Here is a 12,048-nt window from a genome sequence, read left to right on the forward strand (position 1 = left end):
GGGCTGACTCCAGAGGTAGTTCCATGAGCCAAGCTCGGCCTATGAAACATTCTGGCTCTAGAACTTGACTCTGGAGCAGAATACCATCTTGCTCACTTTTCCCGACAGTTGGCTGGCTCCTCAGAAGGTGGAGTTCCCCCCCACCCCCCCACCCCACCTTCACACACACCCTTCTGGCTCCCATGAGCTCCAGAGCCTCTCTGGTCTGATTTGCATTTTAAGCATTTCCAAGTCGCTTCCAAGAAATCCAAGTCTGTGGGGGGAGGGGGAGAGTTCAACCAAAGGACCTGCATGCATGCATATAAGCCTATCCAACGGTTAAGTTCAACAGGGGATTGGGGCCTGCGTGGGGAGAGGGGTGGGATGGGAATGGGGGGATGAGGACAAATATGTGACACCTTATTCAATAAAGAAATTTAAAAAATAAAAAAATAAAAAAAAATAAAAAATAAAAAAATAAATCTTGCTAAAAAAAAAAAAAAAAAAAAAAAAAGAAATCCAAGTCTGTTGCTTAAGTTATCTGGAATGTGTATCATACAGCCAAAAAGAATATAAAAACCCAACTGCTATATTGGAAAACATTTATTTAAAAATACAAAATACAACAGAGTAGCTGCGCAGCAGTGCCCTGAGGAACAGGTGATGTACTGAGACCAATCGGTGGCCAACCTCCCGGATGTACAAAAGCCCTTCTGTTCTGAGGCTGCCTTGCTGGAAACACCTTTAGGGTCAGACTAATGCCTTTGTTGTTTTTAATGCTCTTCCATCTGAGGATGATCTACTTTTACACCTTCTCTCTCGTGTTTCACTCTCTTCACTGTCAACAGAGATGCAATATTATGATTTTATTTCAAAGCATTTTTCTTTTCAAAATAAGATGTCACCTTTTGAAAAATCTCTTTTATTTTTAACAATTTGTCATTTTATTTATTTATTTTTTAAATATATTTTTATTGATTTCAGAGAGGAAGGGAGAGGGAGAGAGAGAGAGAGAGAGAGAGAGAGAGAGAGAGAGAGAGAAACATCAATGATGAGAGAGAATCATTGATCGGCTGCCTCCTGCATGCCCCCTACTGGGGATCAAGCCTGCAACCCAGGCATATGCCCTTGACCGGAATCGAACCTGGGACCTTTCAGTCCTCGGGCCGATGCTCTATCCACTGAGCCAAGCCGGCTAGGGCAACAATTTGTCATTTTAGTACTTCAAATTATCTGTGCACTCATCGATAATGAGGAATCTGTCTTCTTGCCCAAGGTGAACCAACAGAAATATAATGTAAGCCATATATGCAATGTTTAATTTCCAAATAGCCACAGTCTAATAAGGCAAAAAGAAACAGCTGAAATAAATGTGAATAGTTTATGTAACCCAATATATCTAAAATAATATTTCCACGTGAAACATTATAAAAGTATTAATGAGATAGCCCATGTTCCTTTTATACTGTCTTTGAAAATCAAAGGTTTGGGTGCCAGGGTTTTATTTTAGTTGTTTTGTTCTTGTTACTTGTTAGCTTTTATGTTCCTTTAAGTCGCAGGGTTTTTGTCCTGGGAGGCGTTAGGTGACTTGGAATCATTTCATTCTTTTGACGTTTGCTTTTACGTTGTTCAGGGTGGGCCCGGAGCAGCTTTTGGTCGGGCACAATTTGACCTCGCTACTGAGCCACACCCTTCTGAGGACTCAGCCTAATGCCCCAGGCTAGGGGGTCTCTCCCGAGGCTGTGGGAACACACTGTCCCCAGCCTGTGTGAGCCCTGGGAGGGGCCTGCCTACTCCTTCCTGGTGGTTCCTGCGCCTCAGTCATTTCTCACTACATGGATGCAGGTCAGTGCCAGCCTGACTCACAGGGACCCTCTGCCCATCTGGTCCCCAGAGTGGGCGCCCTCTCCCTCTCTCTCTCTCTCTTCTTCCCTCCCTCCTTCAGACCACCAAGCTCTCAGGCTCCCCTCCCCTTTAAGGCACCGGCGGCACTGAGGACCCCTCATGGTTTCTCTCTCGGGAATCAGTCTGGCGATGCCTGTTGTCCAATGTCTGGAAACTGCTGTTTCATGCGCTTTGCCCGGTTTTGAAGGTAGAAGGTCAATCAAGTTCCTGCAATGGCCCAGGTGTAAAACCCTCTCTGTTCCTTCACTAAGTGTTTACCGGATGCCTCCGGCCTGCGAGGAGCTCTGCAGAGCGCCGGGGAGGCCCCACTGAACCGAGAGAGGCAGCTCGGCCTCGTGGTCACCAGACCTCGGGGAGGAACAGCGATAACTGAGTAATAATTCGGATACAATAGGAACCCTGACAGGTGATAGGCCAGAAAGCAAAGTGCTGTGGACACTATAACAGGGCGACCGGATTTACTCTGTGCCATCAAGAAACATTTCCCCAGATAATGAACATTTTAAGTCGGGTTTGGTACCTGTGCTGTAGAGAATGAGAAGACTGCCGAGAAGAACTGCATATGCAAAGGGCCTGTGGCAGGACTGAACCATCAGAGGTCATCGTATGCAGCCCTTAGGTTTCCCCATGAAGACACAGAGGCCCGGATCCTCGAAGGTGCTAGTAGCAGGGCAGGCGCCGGAATCAGGACCCCACCTCCACGCCCAGCTCTCTCCACTTCACTGTGCTGCTGAGCGAATGCAGGGATCACTAGAACATCCTATATAATACATTGTCATTTTATGGTCCATGACATAGTATGGGCAATACACAATTATGCAACATACTTTTATTTAAAAATAATTATGACCAGCCCTGGCTGGTTTGGCTCAGTGGGTAGAGTGTCGGCCTGCAGACCAAAGGGTCCCAGGTTCGATTCCAGTCAAGGGCATTACAGCAGTAGCGGGCTCCTCCCCGGCCTGGGACCTGGTCAGGGCTCGGGCAGGAGGCAATCAATCAATGTGTTTCTCTCACGTCGATATTTCTCTCTGTCTTTCTCTCTCTCTCTTCCACTTTCTCTAAAAGTCAATGAAAAAATATCTTTGGGTGAGGATTAAAAATCTATATAATAAAAGCCTAAGTGACCATTACAGCGGAACGACCAGAACCACCGGTCGCTATGATGTGCACTGACCACTAGGGGGCAGACACTCAATGCAGGAGCTCCCCCTGGTGGTCAGTGTGCTCCCACAGGAGGAACGCTGCTCAGCCAGAAGCCAGGCTCACGGTTGGGGTGGGAGCTTCTCCCGCCTCTGCAGCAGTGCTAAGGAGCAGCGAGCAGGCAGGTGGTAAGGAGCAGCAAGCAGGCAGGCGGTAAGGAGCAAGGGGTCCTGGACTGTGAGAGGGGTGTCTGATTGCTCACAGGCAGACATCTCCCGGGGGTCCTGGACTACGAAAGAGTGCAGGCCAGGCTGAGGGACTCCCCCCATCCAGTGCACAAATTTCGTGCACTGGGCCTCTAAGAATAATAATAAAGGCCAAAATGTCATTCAAGATATTCTTTAAAAGGCCTATATTTTTAATGTATTTACAAGGAAAGGCTGCAGTGTAAATTAATGTGCAGAGCACAGGACAGACGAGCGTGAGCACTAGCACGCTCCGCCGCATTGCTGCGGGGCAGCAGCTGCCTGGTGCCTGAGTCACAGCGGGAGAGCCAGCGGGCAGTGGGAGCTCTTAGGGCTTTAGACCTTCGGGAGCTGCATCCGTGGCCCCTTCCCAGCTTCACTGGCGGAATAAATGTCAATTAACGATCCTTTAAGATTTCAAACGGCCAAACTCCAGTGAAACTCTGTCTGGTAGACTCGCCAGGTCGTCTCCACCTGCAGCCTCTCCGCGGAGACAAGGGCCTTTGCACCTTCCATGGCGCCACAGCCCGCGCGGGCGGGCGCGCAGAGCAGAAGTCCCTTTCCCCGGCTCCGCCAGCCGCCTCGCTCCTCGGTGGCTTTTAAACAGTTCTGTGTTTGTATGTGAACAGACTTCCGTTTCCTGTCCACAGATACAGAGCGAGCACTGGCGTGTCCCAGGCCTGGGGTTCAGTGGGGAGCAGGCAGAGGCCCCCCCCCCCCCCATCGTGCAAGGTCTTCCTAGGTGCCCTGGGCAGTCCCTCCCCCTGCTCCCTCTGACACCACTCCCTTCTTTTCCTTTTACTCATGAGGCTGAAAGACAATCGTCATCCATAAACATAAAACAGGGTCTCTGCTCACTTCTGAACTTGGCAAAAATATTTTTTATGTCTTATGTACAGCTCATTGATTTACGTGTCAAAACAACGCCATTCCGTTTAAGAGGCCCACGCTGCCAGGTGCTTGATGTCCTCGTCCTCTCCTCCTGCCCGCCGGGAAGGTGCTGGGACAGAAAGTGGATGGAAGTTAGTCATTGGTGACAGTCACACGCTGGCATAGAAAGCAGGGGTGAACTGGGTATAGAAAGGTATGTACTTAGGGAATAAAAGTAAGTGCTGCCAGGGATACGGGTCAGGCTCCTATTTTAGGTCGTGGAGGTGGGGACACACCTGCTCGGGGCCTGGGGGCCGTGCCCGCGGGGCCAGGCGTCCTGACTGGCTGTGCTGGGAGGGAGGAGGAAGGCACGCTCGGAAGTCGGATATTTGTCATCTTCTTATTTAATTCTTCCTGCTCCAGTTCTTCCAGTTCTGCCAGCAGCTCATCCTGAACACAGGAGGAAGAAAGAATTATGGAGTTTGCGTTTCAAGCCGTGGGTTTCCTCAAACACAATAACAAGAACATCTGCTACCCAATTGATATGTGAGAGCCCAGTGAAACGGAATATTTATTTTAAGACTAAGGCTCTTTTGCAACACTGAGCAATGATTAAAAAATGAATATTTGGGGTTGTGCAAATTTGTCGTAGCTAATCTTACAATACTTCAGCAAACGGTTATGCAAGTCATGTGTGCAGGCGGAATATAAAGCCTCCACAGTTTCCAGGGAATTCTCACCTCGCCTGTCCATTTCCAATGCAGCTTTTCCTTTCTACTGTGAAAAATGAAGACTTTGTGAAACCTTTCACTTGGGTTAATGTTATTAAAAATAAGCAACAGGTATAGCAAGAGCAGAACGTGCAGAAGGTAAAAAGAATCAAAAGTAATATGATTCTTTGTTAAATTACTAAAGCCACTAGGTGTTTGGGTTAAGCAAACTTCACCCCAAGGCAGACTTCTGTTAGCAAAAGTCTCAGAGCGGCCAGTTCAGTCCTAAGCCACTCTCTGTCCCAGGAACCTTCCATTCGCAAGGCTATTGGGAGACTTTGAGTGTAAGTCACCCACCTCGGGTAGGAGGTGACTTGTGGTTGTCCAGGTCACCTGGCTCCAGGCGTCCTCAGGCAGACCCAGCCCCTGAGAGGCTGACAGGCTGAATTAATGTGTCCCCATTAGAATTCTGAGTTTGTCCCCATTAGAAATGACCAACCAAAGAAAGTCTTCATTGACTCATCCATCCATCATTGAACAAACTGATTGCGAGCTACTCCTGCCAGGTATTGAACTCATAGCTGGGGATGCAAAGTTCAACCAAGAGTTCCTACCTTGACGGAGCTTATTGTTAAATGTGGGAGAAAGGCCCATCACCAAACAATTATCCTGCCTTAAAGTGAGAGGGATAATCCTAGGGGCCACAGAGGAGATACTTAAGGCAACCGCAACATTTGATGATGACGGTCAGACAGGAAGCAAGCTGACCACTGTGGAATGTGCTCGTGGAAAGGAAACGAAGCAGGAAGTGTGGGGTGGGGTGGTCAGTGGAGCTGTGTGGTGTGTGGCTCTCCACAGGCATTTTGAATAGAGTGCCTTCGGAATGAATAGTCTCATGTCCCGTTTCTCTCACAAAGCAATCAGGAGCAAATATAGCGAATGCGGTCACAGCAGAACACATGAGGCCGCCCGGAGGACGTGCCCAGAATCGCCTACCGCGCTCGGCAGGTTCCAACGGCACCACCAAGATACTGACATTTTCCTTATCAAATGGGGTGACAGAATCATCACCCCCTCCCTCATTTCCAGACGGCAGGTACCGCCACGTGTCCCTTCATGGATGAAAGGTTGAATAACCGATGTCCGAGCCCCAGCGTCAGGAGCCCGAGCCTGCAGAGGCCTGTTCGCCTCCCCAGGGTGGGCAAGCTCTCTCCGGGAGCCACACAGCCTCGCTTAGGCTTCGCGGGCCGCCGTGGTCTCTGCGCAGCCTTCTCTGCTGCTGTTCTTGGTGGTGCTGGTTTCCTGCAATCCTTCAGCATGCAGAGACCATCCCCGGTGCTCGGGCCTTACCACCAGGCCCTGGGAAGGATCTGGCCTGAAAGCCAAGTTTTCCCAACTGCTGAGCTCCACCGTTCTCTCGGGTCCCGTGGAACCACACCTTCTCACCACACGCTTCGTTTTTAAACCAGGGAGATGTAGGAAGCCAGGGCCTTCGCTGTGCTACTCTGAGGACGGGAGCCGCCCCGATCTGTGCTGGTGCGAGCGCCGGAACAGAGCCAGGGCCGTTCCCAGCCCCGCCCCGCCTCTCGGGAGGGTCTCACTCCGCTGAGTCCAAATGGAACGTGCGCTCTTAATGCCCGTCCACGTTCATGCGTTTCACAGCCCGAGGAGCGCGGGGAGGCGCACTCACCGCCCATGCCCCAGCCGCACCGTGTGCCTTCGGCCTCGCAGAGCGGCGTCTGCTCTGCACCGCCCAGATGTGCCAGCACCATTCCTCCCCCAATGGGCTGGTTAGGCGCCGCCACGGGGTCTCCAACGTCACATAATCACGGGCTGTTCTTCCCTAACAGCTAGAAACTTAATTGGGGGCCCATCTACCAAACTCTATTCACCTTTCCTTTAAGTCAGAGCTACCAACACTTCATTTCCCTCTTAAGCAGGTTTCTATCAATATCACCTATTCTTTGATGAGACTTAAGGAAGTGTTTAAGGCGCCCGTCTGCTGTGCACGGTGGGAGCTGCCCTGCCCAGCAGCCGCGCTCTGCCCGCCCCCGCGCTCCGTCCTCCCCGCGCTCCATCCTCCACACGCTCCGTCCTCCCCGCACTCCGCCCTTCACACGCGCTGCCCACCTCATCGAAGTCCTGGCCGAATCCAGCGCGCTGAGAAAATGCCTCAGAGATTTCTTGGGCGACATCCTGCTGCTCTGTGATTTCTTGCATCAAATCATCTATTTTGTTCAAATCCCTGGGAAAGTATATTTTGTGGAAATATTTTAGAATCTCACTTTAAAATTATGCATTTAGTTAGATATACTCCCATATGAAAAAACATGAGTCAAGTTAATATAAACTCTTAGTTATTCCTGTAGGATAACAAAAATGATATTATGTATCAACTTTAAAAATAATTTGCATTTCAAAAAAAATAACCTTGCATAAGCACAGACATTTTAAATATTAAATAAACAGCCATCACATTTGGGAGTCACGAATGAGCAAATCATTTTATAGTTTACAATATTTGTAGACCCGTGTTGAAATTTTGTCTGGTAGGGCATATGTAAACTTTAAATATATGCTGCTCTGTATAACTCTGCAAGAAATGGTGCAGGGACCCCAGGCCACATGACTGAGACCCGCAGCTCTCAGCAGCCCCACCTCCCAGCAGCCCTCAGGCCGAGCTCTGAGACCAGAGGCCGGGTCTGCCAGACGCCTGGCAGCTCTGCCATCCTGACCCCCGAGGGCAGCACAGCCTGGCTGCCTGAGGAGTCACAGGGAGGGCAGCGCAGGCCCGGGAAGCCCTCAGCAGAACCCGCCCCTGCCGCCCGGGGTGCAGCACCACAGGCCCCAGCGGGCGGCTGCCTCCAAGACCCCGAGCCCCTGGCCGCCCACCACCAACCTGAGCGGTCAGGGCCCAGTGCCAGGCTCCCACTGCGCTCTAGGACCCTGTCTCCGAGTGCCCCTCGGGCTCTGAAGCGAGGCCGAACGGACTGGACACCAGGAAAGTGGGCTCCTCACTGGGATTTTGATTCTCAGTGGGATAAACCTTTTGAACGTTTCTCAGACTCTCCACATGGAAAGTACTGAGTATTCTGACATACTTTCACGAAGTAAGTAAAAAGCACACTTTCCGTTCTGCTACTGCCCCTTACTCCCAATTCTTTTTATAACAAATATGTGGGGAATCTATGTCTGAAAGGGAGTGTGGGAGGTGCGGTGCAGGTTCGAGCAGTGGGTGAGGCTGCCGAGCCCCCTGCGATGGGGTGCACGTGGGCACCTGTTAGCAGCAGCCACAGGGGTTCGGACTGGCAGTGAGCGGGGTGGCTTGCTGAAGCCGTCAAAACGATGGCCCCCGTGGGAACGGCTGCATCGCCCGGCGCTCACCGCTCTCACGCGTGGGGGCTCAGGCCTCACTGTCACGTCTACTCAGCAAGGGTCAGGTCCCAGGCACTGACTCCGTGTCAATGTACAGCAATCTGCCGCTAGCCCCCCTACCACACTGACTGTTGATTATGGACGGCTTACTTCGTACCAGGGACTAAGCACTTGATATCTGGTATCTTATTGAATTTCACAATAACCATAAGGCAGTGGTCGGCAAACTCATTAGTCAACAGAGCCAAATATTAACAGTATAACGATTGAAATTTCTTCTGAGAGCAAATTTTTTAAGCTTAAACTTCTTCTAACGCCACTTCTTCAAAACAGACTCGCCCAGGCCGTGATATTTTGTGGAAGAGCCACACTCAAGGGGCCAAAGAGCCACATGTGGCTCGCGAGCCGCCGTTTGCCGACCACGGCCATAAGGAGTAGTATTGTCCCCGATTTACAGGCAAGGAAAGGGAATACAGGGGAGGCGAAGTAACCTGCCCGGGACAGTCAGCAGGGTAACCGGGACCCTCACTCCGAAGGTCTGAGCCCCAAACCATGCCCGTGGCTATGACTCTCACGCGTCGGTTAGTGTCAGGGTCACCTGGTGCACCTGCTCAGAACAGAAGGCCCAGCCCTGCCCGCTTCCAGGAGCCTGGCGCCGGCGTTCTCCTCAGCCGCTTTCCGGGAGACCTGGAATGTCACCAGGGTGACCACCACCGTCCTGTATCTAACAGCTCCAGATGCCGACGTCTAAGCCTCTGTGACTTATTGATGAAAAGTTACCGGCGCGGAGCGTCAGACAACAGTGAGGCAACTGGGAAATCTAACGGACAGAATGATGGTCCTTCGTATTGTCATGGAGTTCTGTTCTGTTCTGTTTTGTTTTCTACCACTGGAACTTCTAATCTTTCTCTGAAGGACCATCCATTCTGACATGTCCAAGAGCCTCAACAGGACAGGCCATTCCTGCCGAAACCACCATGTGGCCCTCCCGACACTGCGGGCGCGTAGGACGCGGAGGGCGGGGCACTCACATGTCCTCATGGGCGGCTCTCATGGCCCTGGCCGCCAGGCCCATGCTCCTCAGCACCTCGGTGTTGGTGTGCGCGTTCTCCAGGGCCTCCCGCTGGAACTCGACGGTGGACAGGGTGCCGTCGATCTGTGAGAGCTGCTTCTCCAACCGCTTCTTTCTCTTTAGCGCCTGCAACGCAGCTAAATAAGGGAGAAGCCACGTTTATAAGGAGAGAGCCCCGGCACTTACTCCAGAGACATTGGCACAGCACCAGCCGGGGACTGGGCATTGTTGGCACCTACGGACAAGAGACAACCAGAGGGAGCGGAGAAGCTCAGGGGTGCGGGTGCCCCTCCACCGCCTGCACCAAGGGCCACCCCTCAAACGTCGTCCCAAGACAGGCAAGTGTCAGAGGGTGAAAAGTCCGTTTTCACGTTCCATAAACTAGACCACAGACACTGGATTAAATAAACAAAGAATGGGCATAAAAATATGAATAGAAATCACGCAATCCTATAAAAGGCTAATATGCAAATTGTCCCCTCGACAGGGAGTTCAACCAGGGGCCGGGCCAGTCAGCCAACCACCGGCCTGATTGGCCCGGATCAGGGTGGGCCAGCCGGACACCACCCATGCACAAATTCGTGCACCAGGCCTCTAGTAAAGAAATAAAACTGAAGAGGAAGAAAGAACTTTAACGGCTGTTTATCCTAGCCCTGCTTCCTTGTTTCAAAGACAAGTTCATGGAGACCTAAAGAAGTGACATGGCTTGCTTGAAGGTAAACAGTGAGTGGCTGTCCCATACCCAAGATGCTGAGCTGCCTGTCTGGGTCTGAAATGGTTATGAGATGGCCAGTAAGGTTACAAGGAACTATGAGCCCCATGAAATCCTAGAGTCCCACTCGAGGATTAGCTGGCATTTTGGTGAGCGAAAAGAGTGTTGCCTTCAGACAAAGAATCTCTACCTACCCTGCCATTAGCATTTTAACAAATAACCTTATCAGCTCCATTCAGAAATCACAAAACTAAGAGTTCTTTTGACTACGCAACTTGGAAGGCACCCAAAAACAGGCCCTAAAATGTGAGCTGTGATAAGACATTTGGAGAGAGTGCAGGGAAAGCATGGCCGGGGAATGTTACCATGAAGATAATTAAGTGGAATTGGCAAAATAACTCAAAGATTAATGGTTCCGGAGTGAAACATGTAAGTTATTGCAACAGATTTCTGAGAGAAGGCTCTTTTCTAACTCAGTTTTGGTCAATTTTTTCTTGGAATTACAATAGGTTTGGTTTATCTATTCCAATGCTTTTTGTTTGGTGCACATAGTCATTATACTTGTTGAGATTTATTGGTGATCAATATGAAATATTGCTCTGACCGGGTGGAGCACTGTCCCGATATGCCAAGGTTGCAGTTTGTCCCAGGGCAAAGCACATACAAGAATTAACCCATGAATGCATAAGTAAATAGAACAACAAATCTCTCTTTCTGTCTACCTTATCTCTCTCTCTCTCTCAAATCAATAAATAATTTTAAAATGTAAAGAAATATCACTCTCTGTTCCATTCTTTTTGCCTTAAAGTATATTTTGTTTTATATTTAAATTAATCTTTTAGCTTTCTTTTTGTTACAATTTGTCTCTAATAATTTTTATGGGGACCTCCATTTCAAAAGTGTTTTAATATTTGGCTCTTTCTGTAAACTTATTACAGTTAGCATATAATTGGGTATTTGTGTGACTGTTTTTAACCCAGTCAGATAGTCTCTATCTTTTAATGTAAGATTTTAACTTATACTTATTTATTGTTATAACTGATATGTTATCTAATATAGTCTTTTTTACTATCATCCTTTTTGTGGTTTTTTTTTTGTTTTGTTATTTTTTGTTTTCTTTTTGTTTTTCTTGTCTTTATGTAAATTGGTCAAATTTTCTTTGTACATTTTTCCCCTTTAATTTGTTGGATAGTTACATATACTGAATTTATTCTCCTAATAAATATCCTTGTATTAAAATATACACATATCATTAAAATTAAGTTTTCTATCCATGTTAAAAATTATATATACAAAAGCCTAAGCGACCGAACGACCTGTCGACCAGTTGCTATGACGCACACTGACCACCAGGGGGCAGACGCTCCTTGTGGTTAGTGCACTCCCACAGCGGGAGCGCCACTCAGCTGACTGACGGGCACCAGAGGCAGGGCTCACAGCTGGTGAGTACCGCTGCGGCGGCGCAAGTCTCTCCCTATTGGGACTGACTGGGTGCAAGCCCACGGCAGGTGCAATGGGGCCGGGATGTGTGGGAGCAGCAGGTGGTGTTGGACTGCTGGTTTTGGTCCGATCCCCACAGGCCATGCCCAGGGACCCCACCGGTGCACAAATCCCAGGCCTCTAGTCAGTATATAATTTATTGTTCTCAAAAAGATTCCTTTCCCCCAAAATCTTCCCATGCTTGATTAAAATAATCTGCAATGTTATTAGTTTCAGATGGTTACTAATTGTTTTTCATTATCTTTTTAATTTTTAAGGAACCTTTTCTTAGCAATTGCATTAAGCTTGGTAGGCACAATTTCAAAAGTTATTTGCACTCAACTATAGTGTTTGCTGGCTGATTTTCTTACTATTGCTTTTGTTTCCTACATCATCCTTTCTTGGATTTTTCTTTTTCCTTTTTTACCAAAATAACTCTTGAAGTGTTTTTTTTTTTCAGAAAAGGTGCATAGATTCTAAAGGACTGAAAATGACTTCATTTTATTTCAAATTTGAATGATAGTTTGAATTTTTACAGAATTCTAGGTTCAGAATATTTTT

General features: G+C 48.9%; 1 protein-coding gene across 1 annotated transcript in view; it reads right to left on the bottom strand.

Moving 5' to 3' along the window:
• Positions 1-4,127: 4,127 nt before the first annotated feature.
• Positions 4,128-12,048, bottom strand: part of CHMP4C (charged multivesicular body protein 4C) — a 28,443-nt gene continuing 20,522 nt past the window's right edge. Inside the window, exons 2-5 of the mRNA XM_008156813.3 lie at positions 9,256-9,433; positions 6,980-7,094; positions 4,436-4,589; positions 4,128-4,269 (exon numbers count right to left, since the gene is read on the bottom strand). Coding sequence (XP_008155035.2) covers positions 4,205-4,269; positions 4,436-4,589; positions 6,980-7,094; positions 9,256-9,433 — 512 coding nt within the window. The 3' untranslated portion in view covers positions 4,128-4,204. The remainder of the gene's footprint in view (positions 4,270-4,435; positions 4,590-6,979; positions 7,095-9,255; positions 9,434-12,048) is intronic.

The sequence above is a fragment of the Eptesicus fuscus genome, chromosome 19, assembly GCF_027574615.1.
Source record: "Eptesicus fuscus isolate TK198812 chromosome 19, DD_ASM_mEF_20220401, whole genome shotgun sequence".
NCBI lineage: Eukaryota > Metazoa > Chordata > Mammalia > Chiroptera > Vespertilionidae > Eptesicus > Eptesicus fuscus.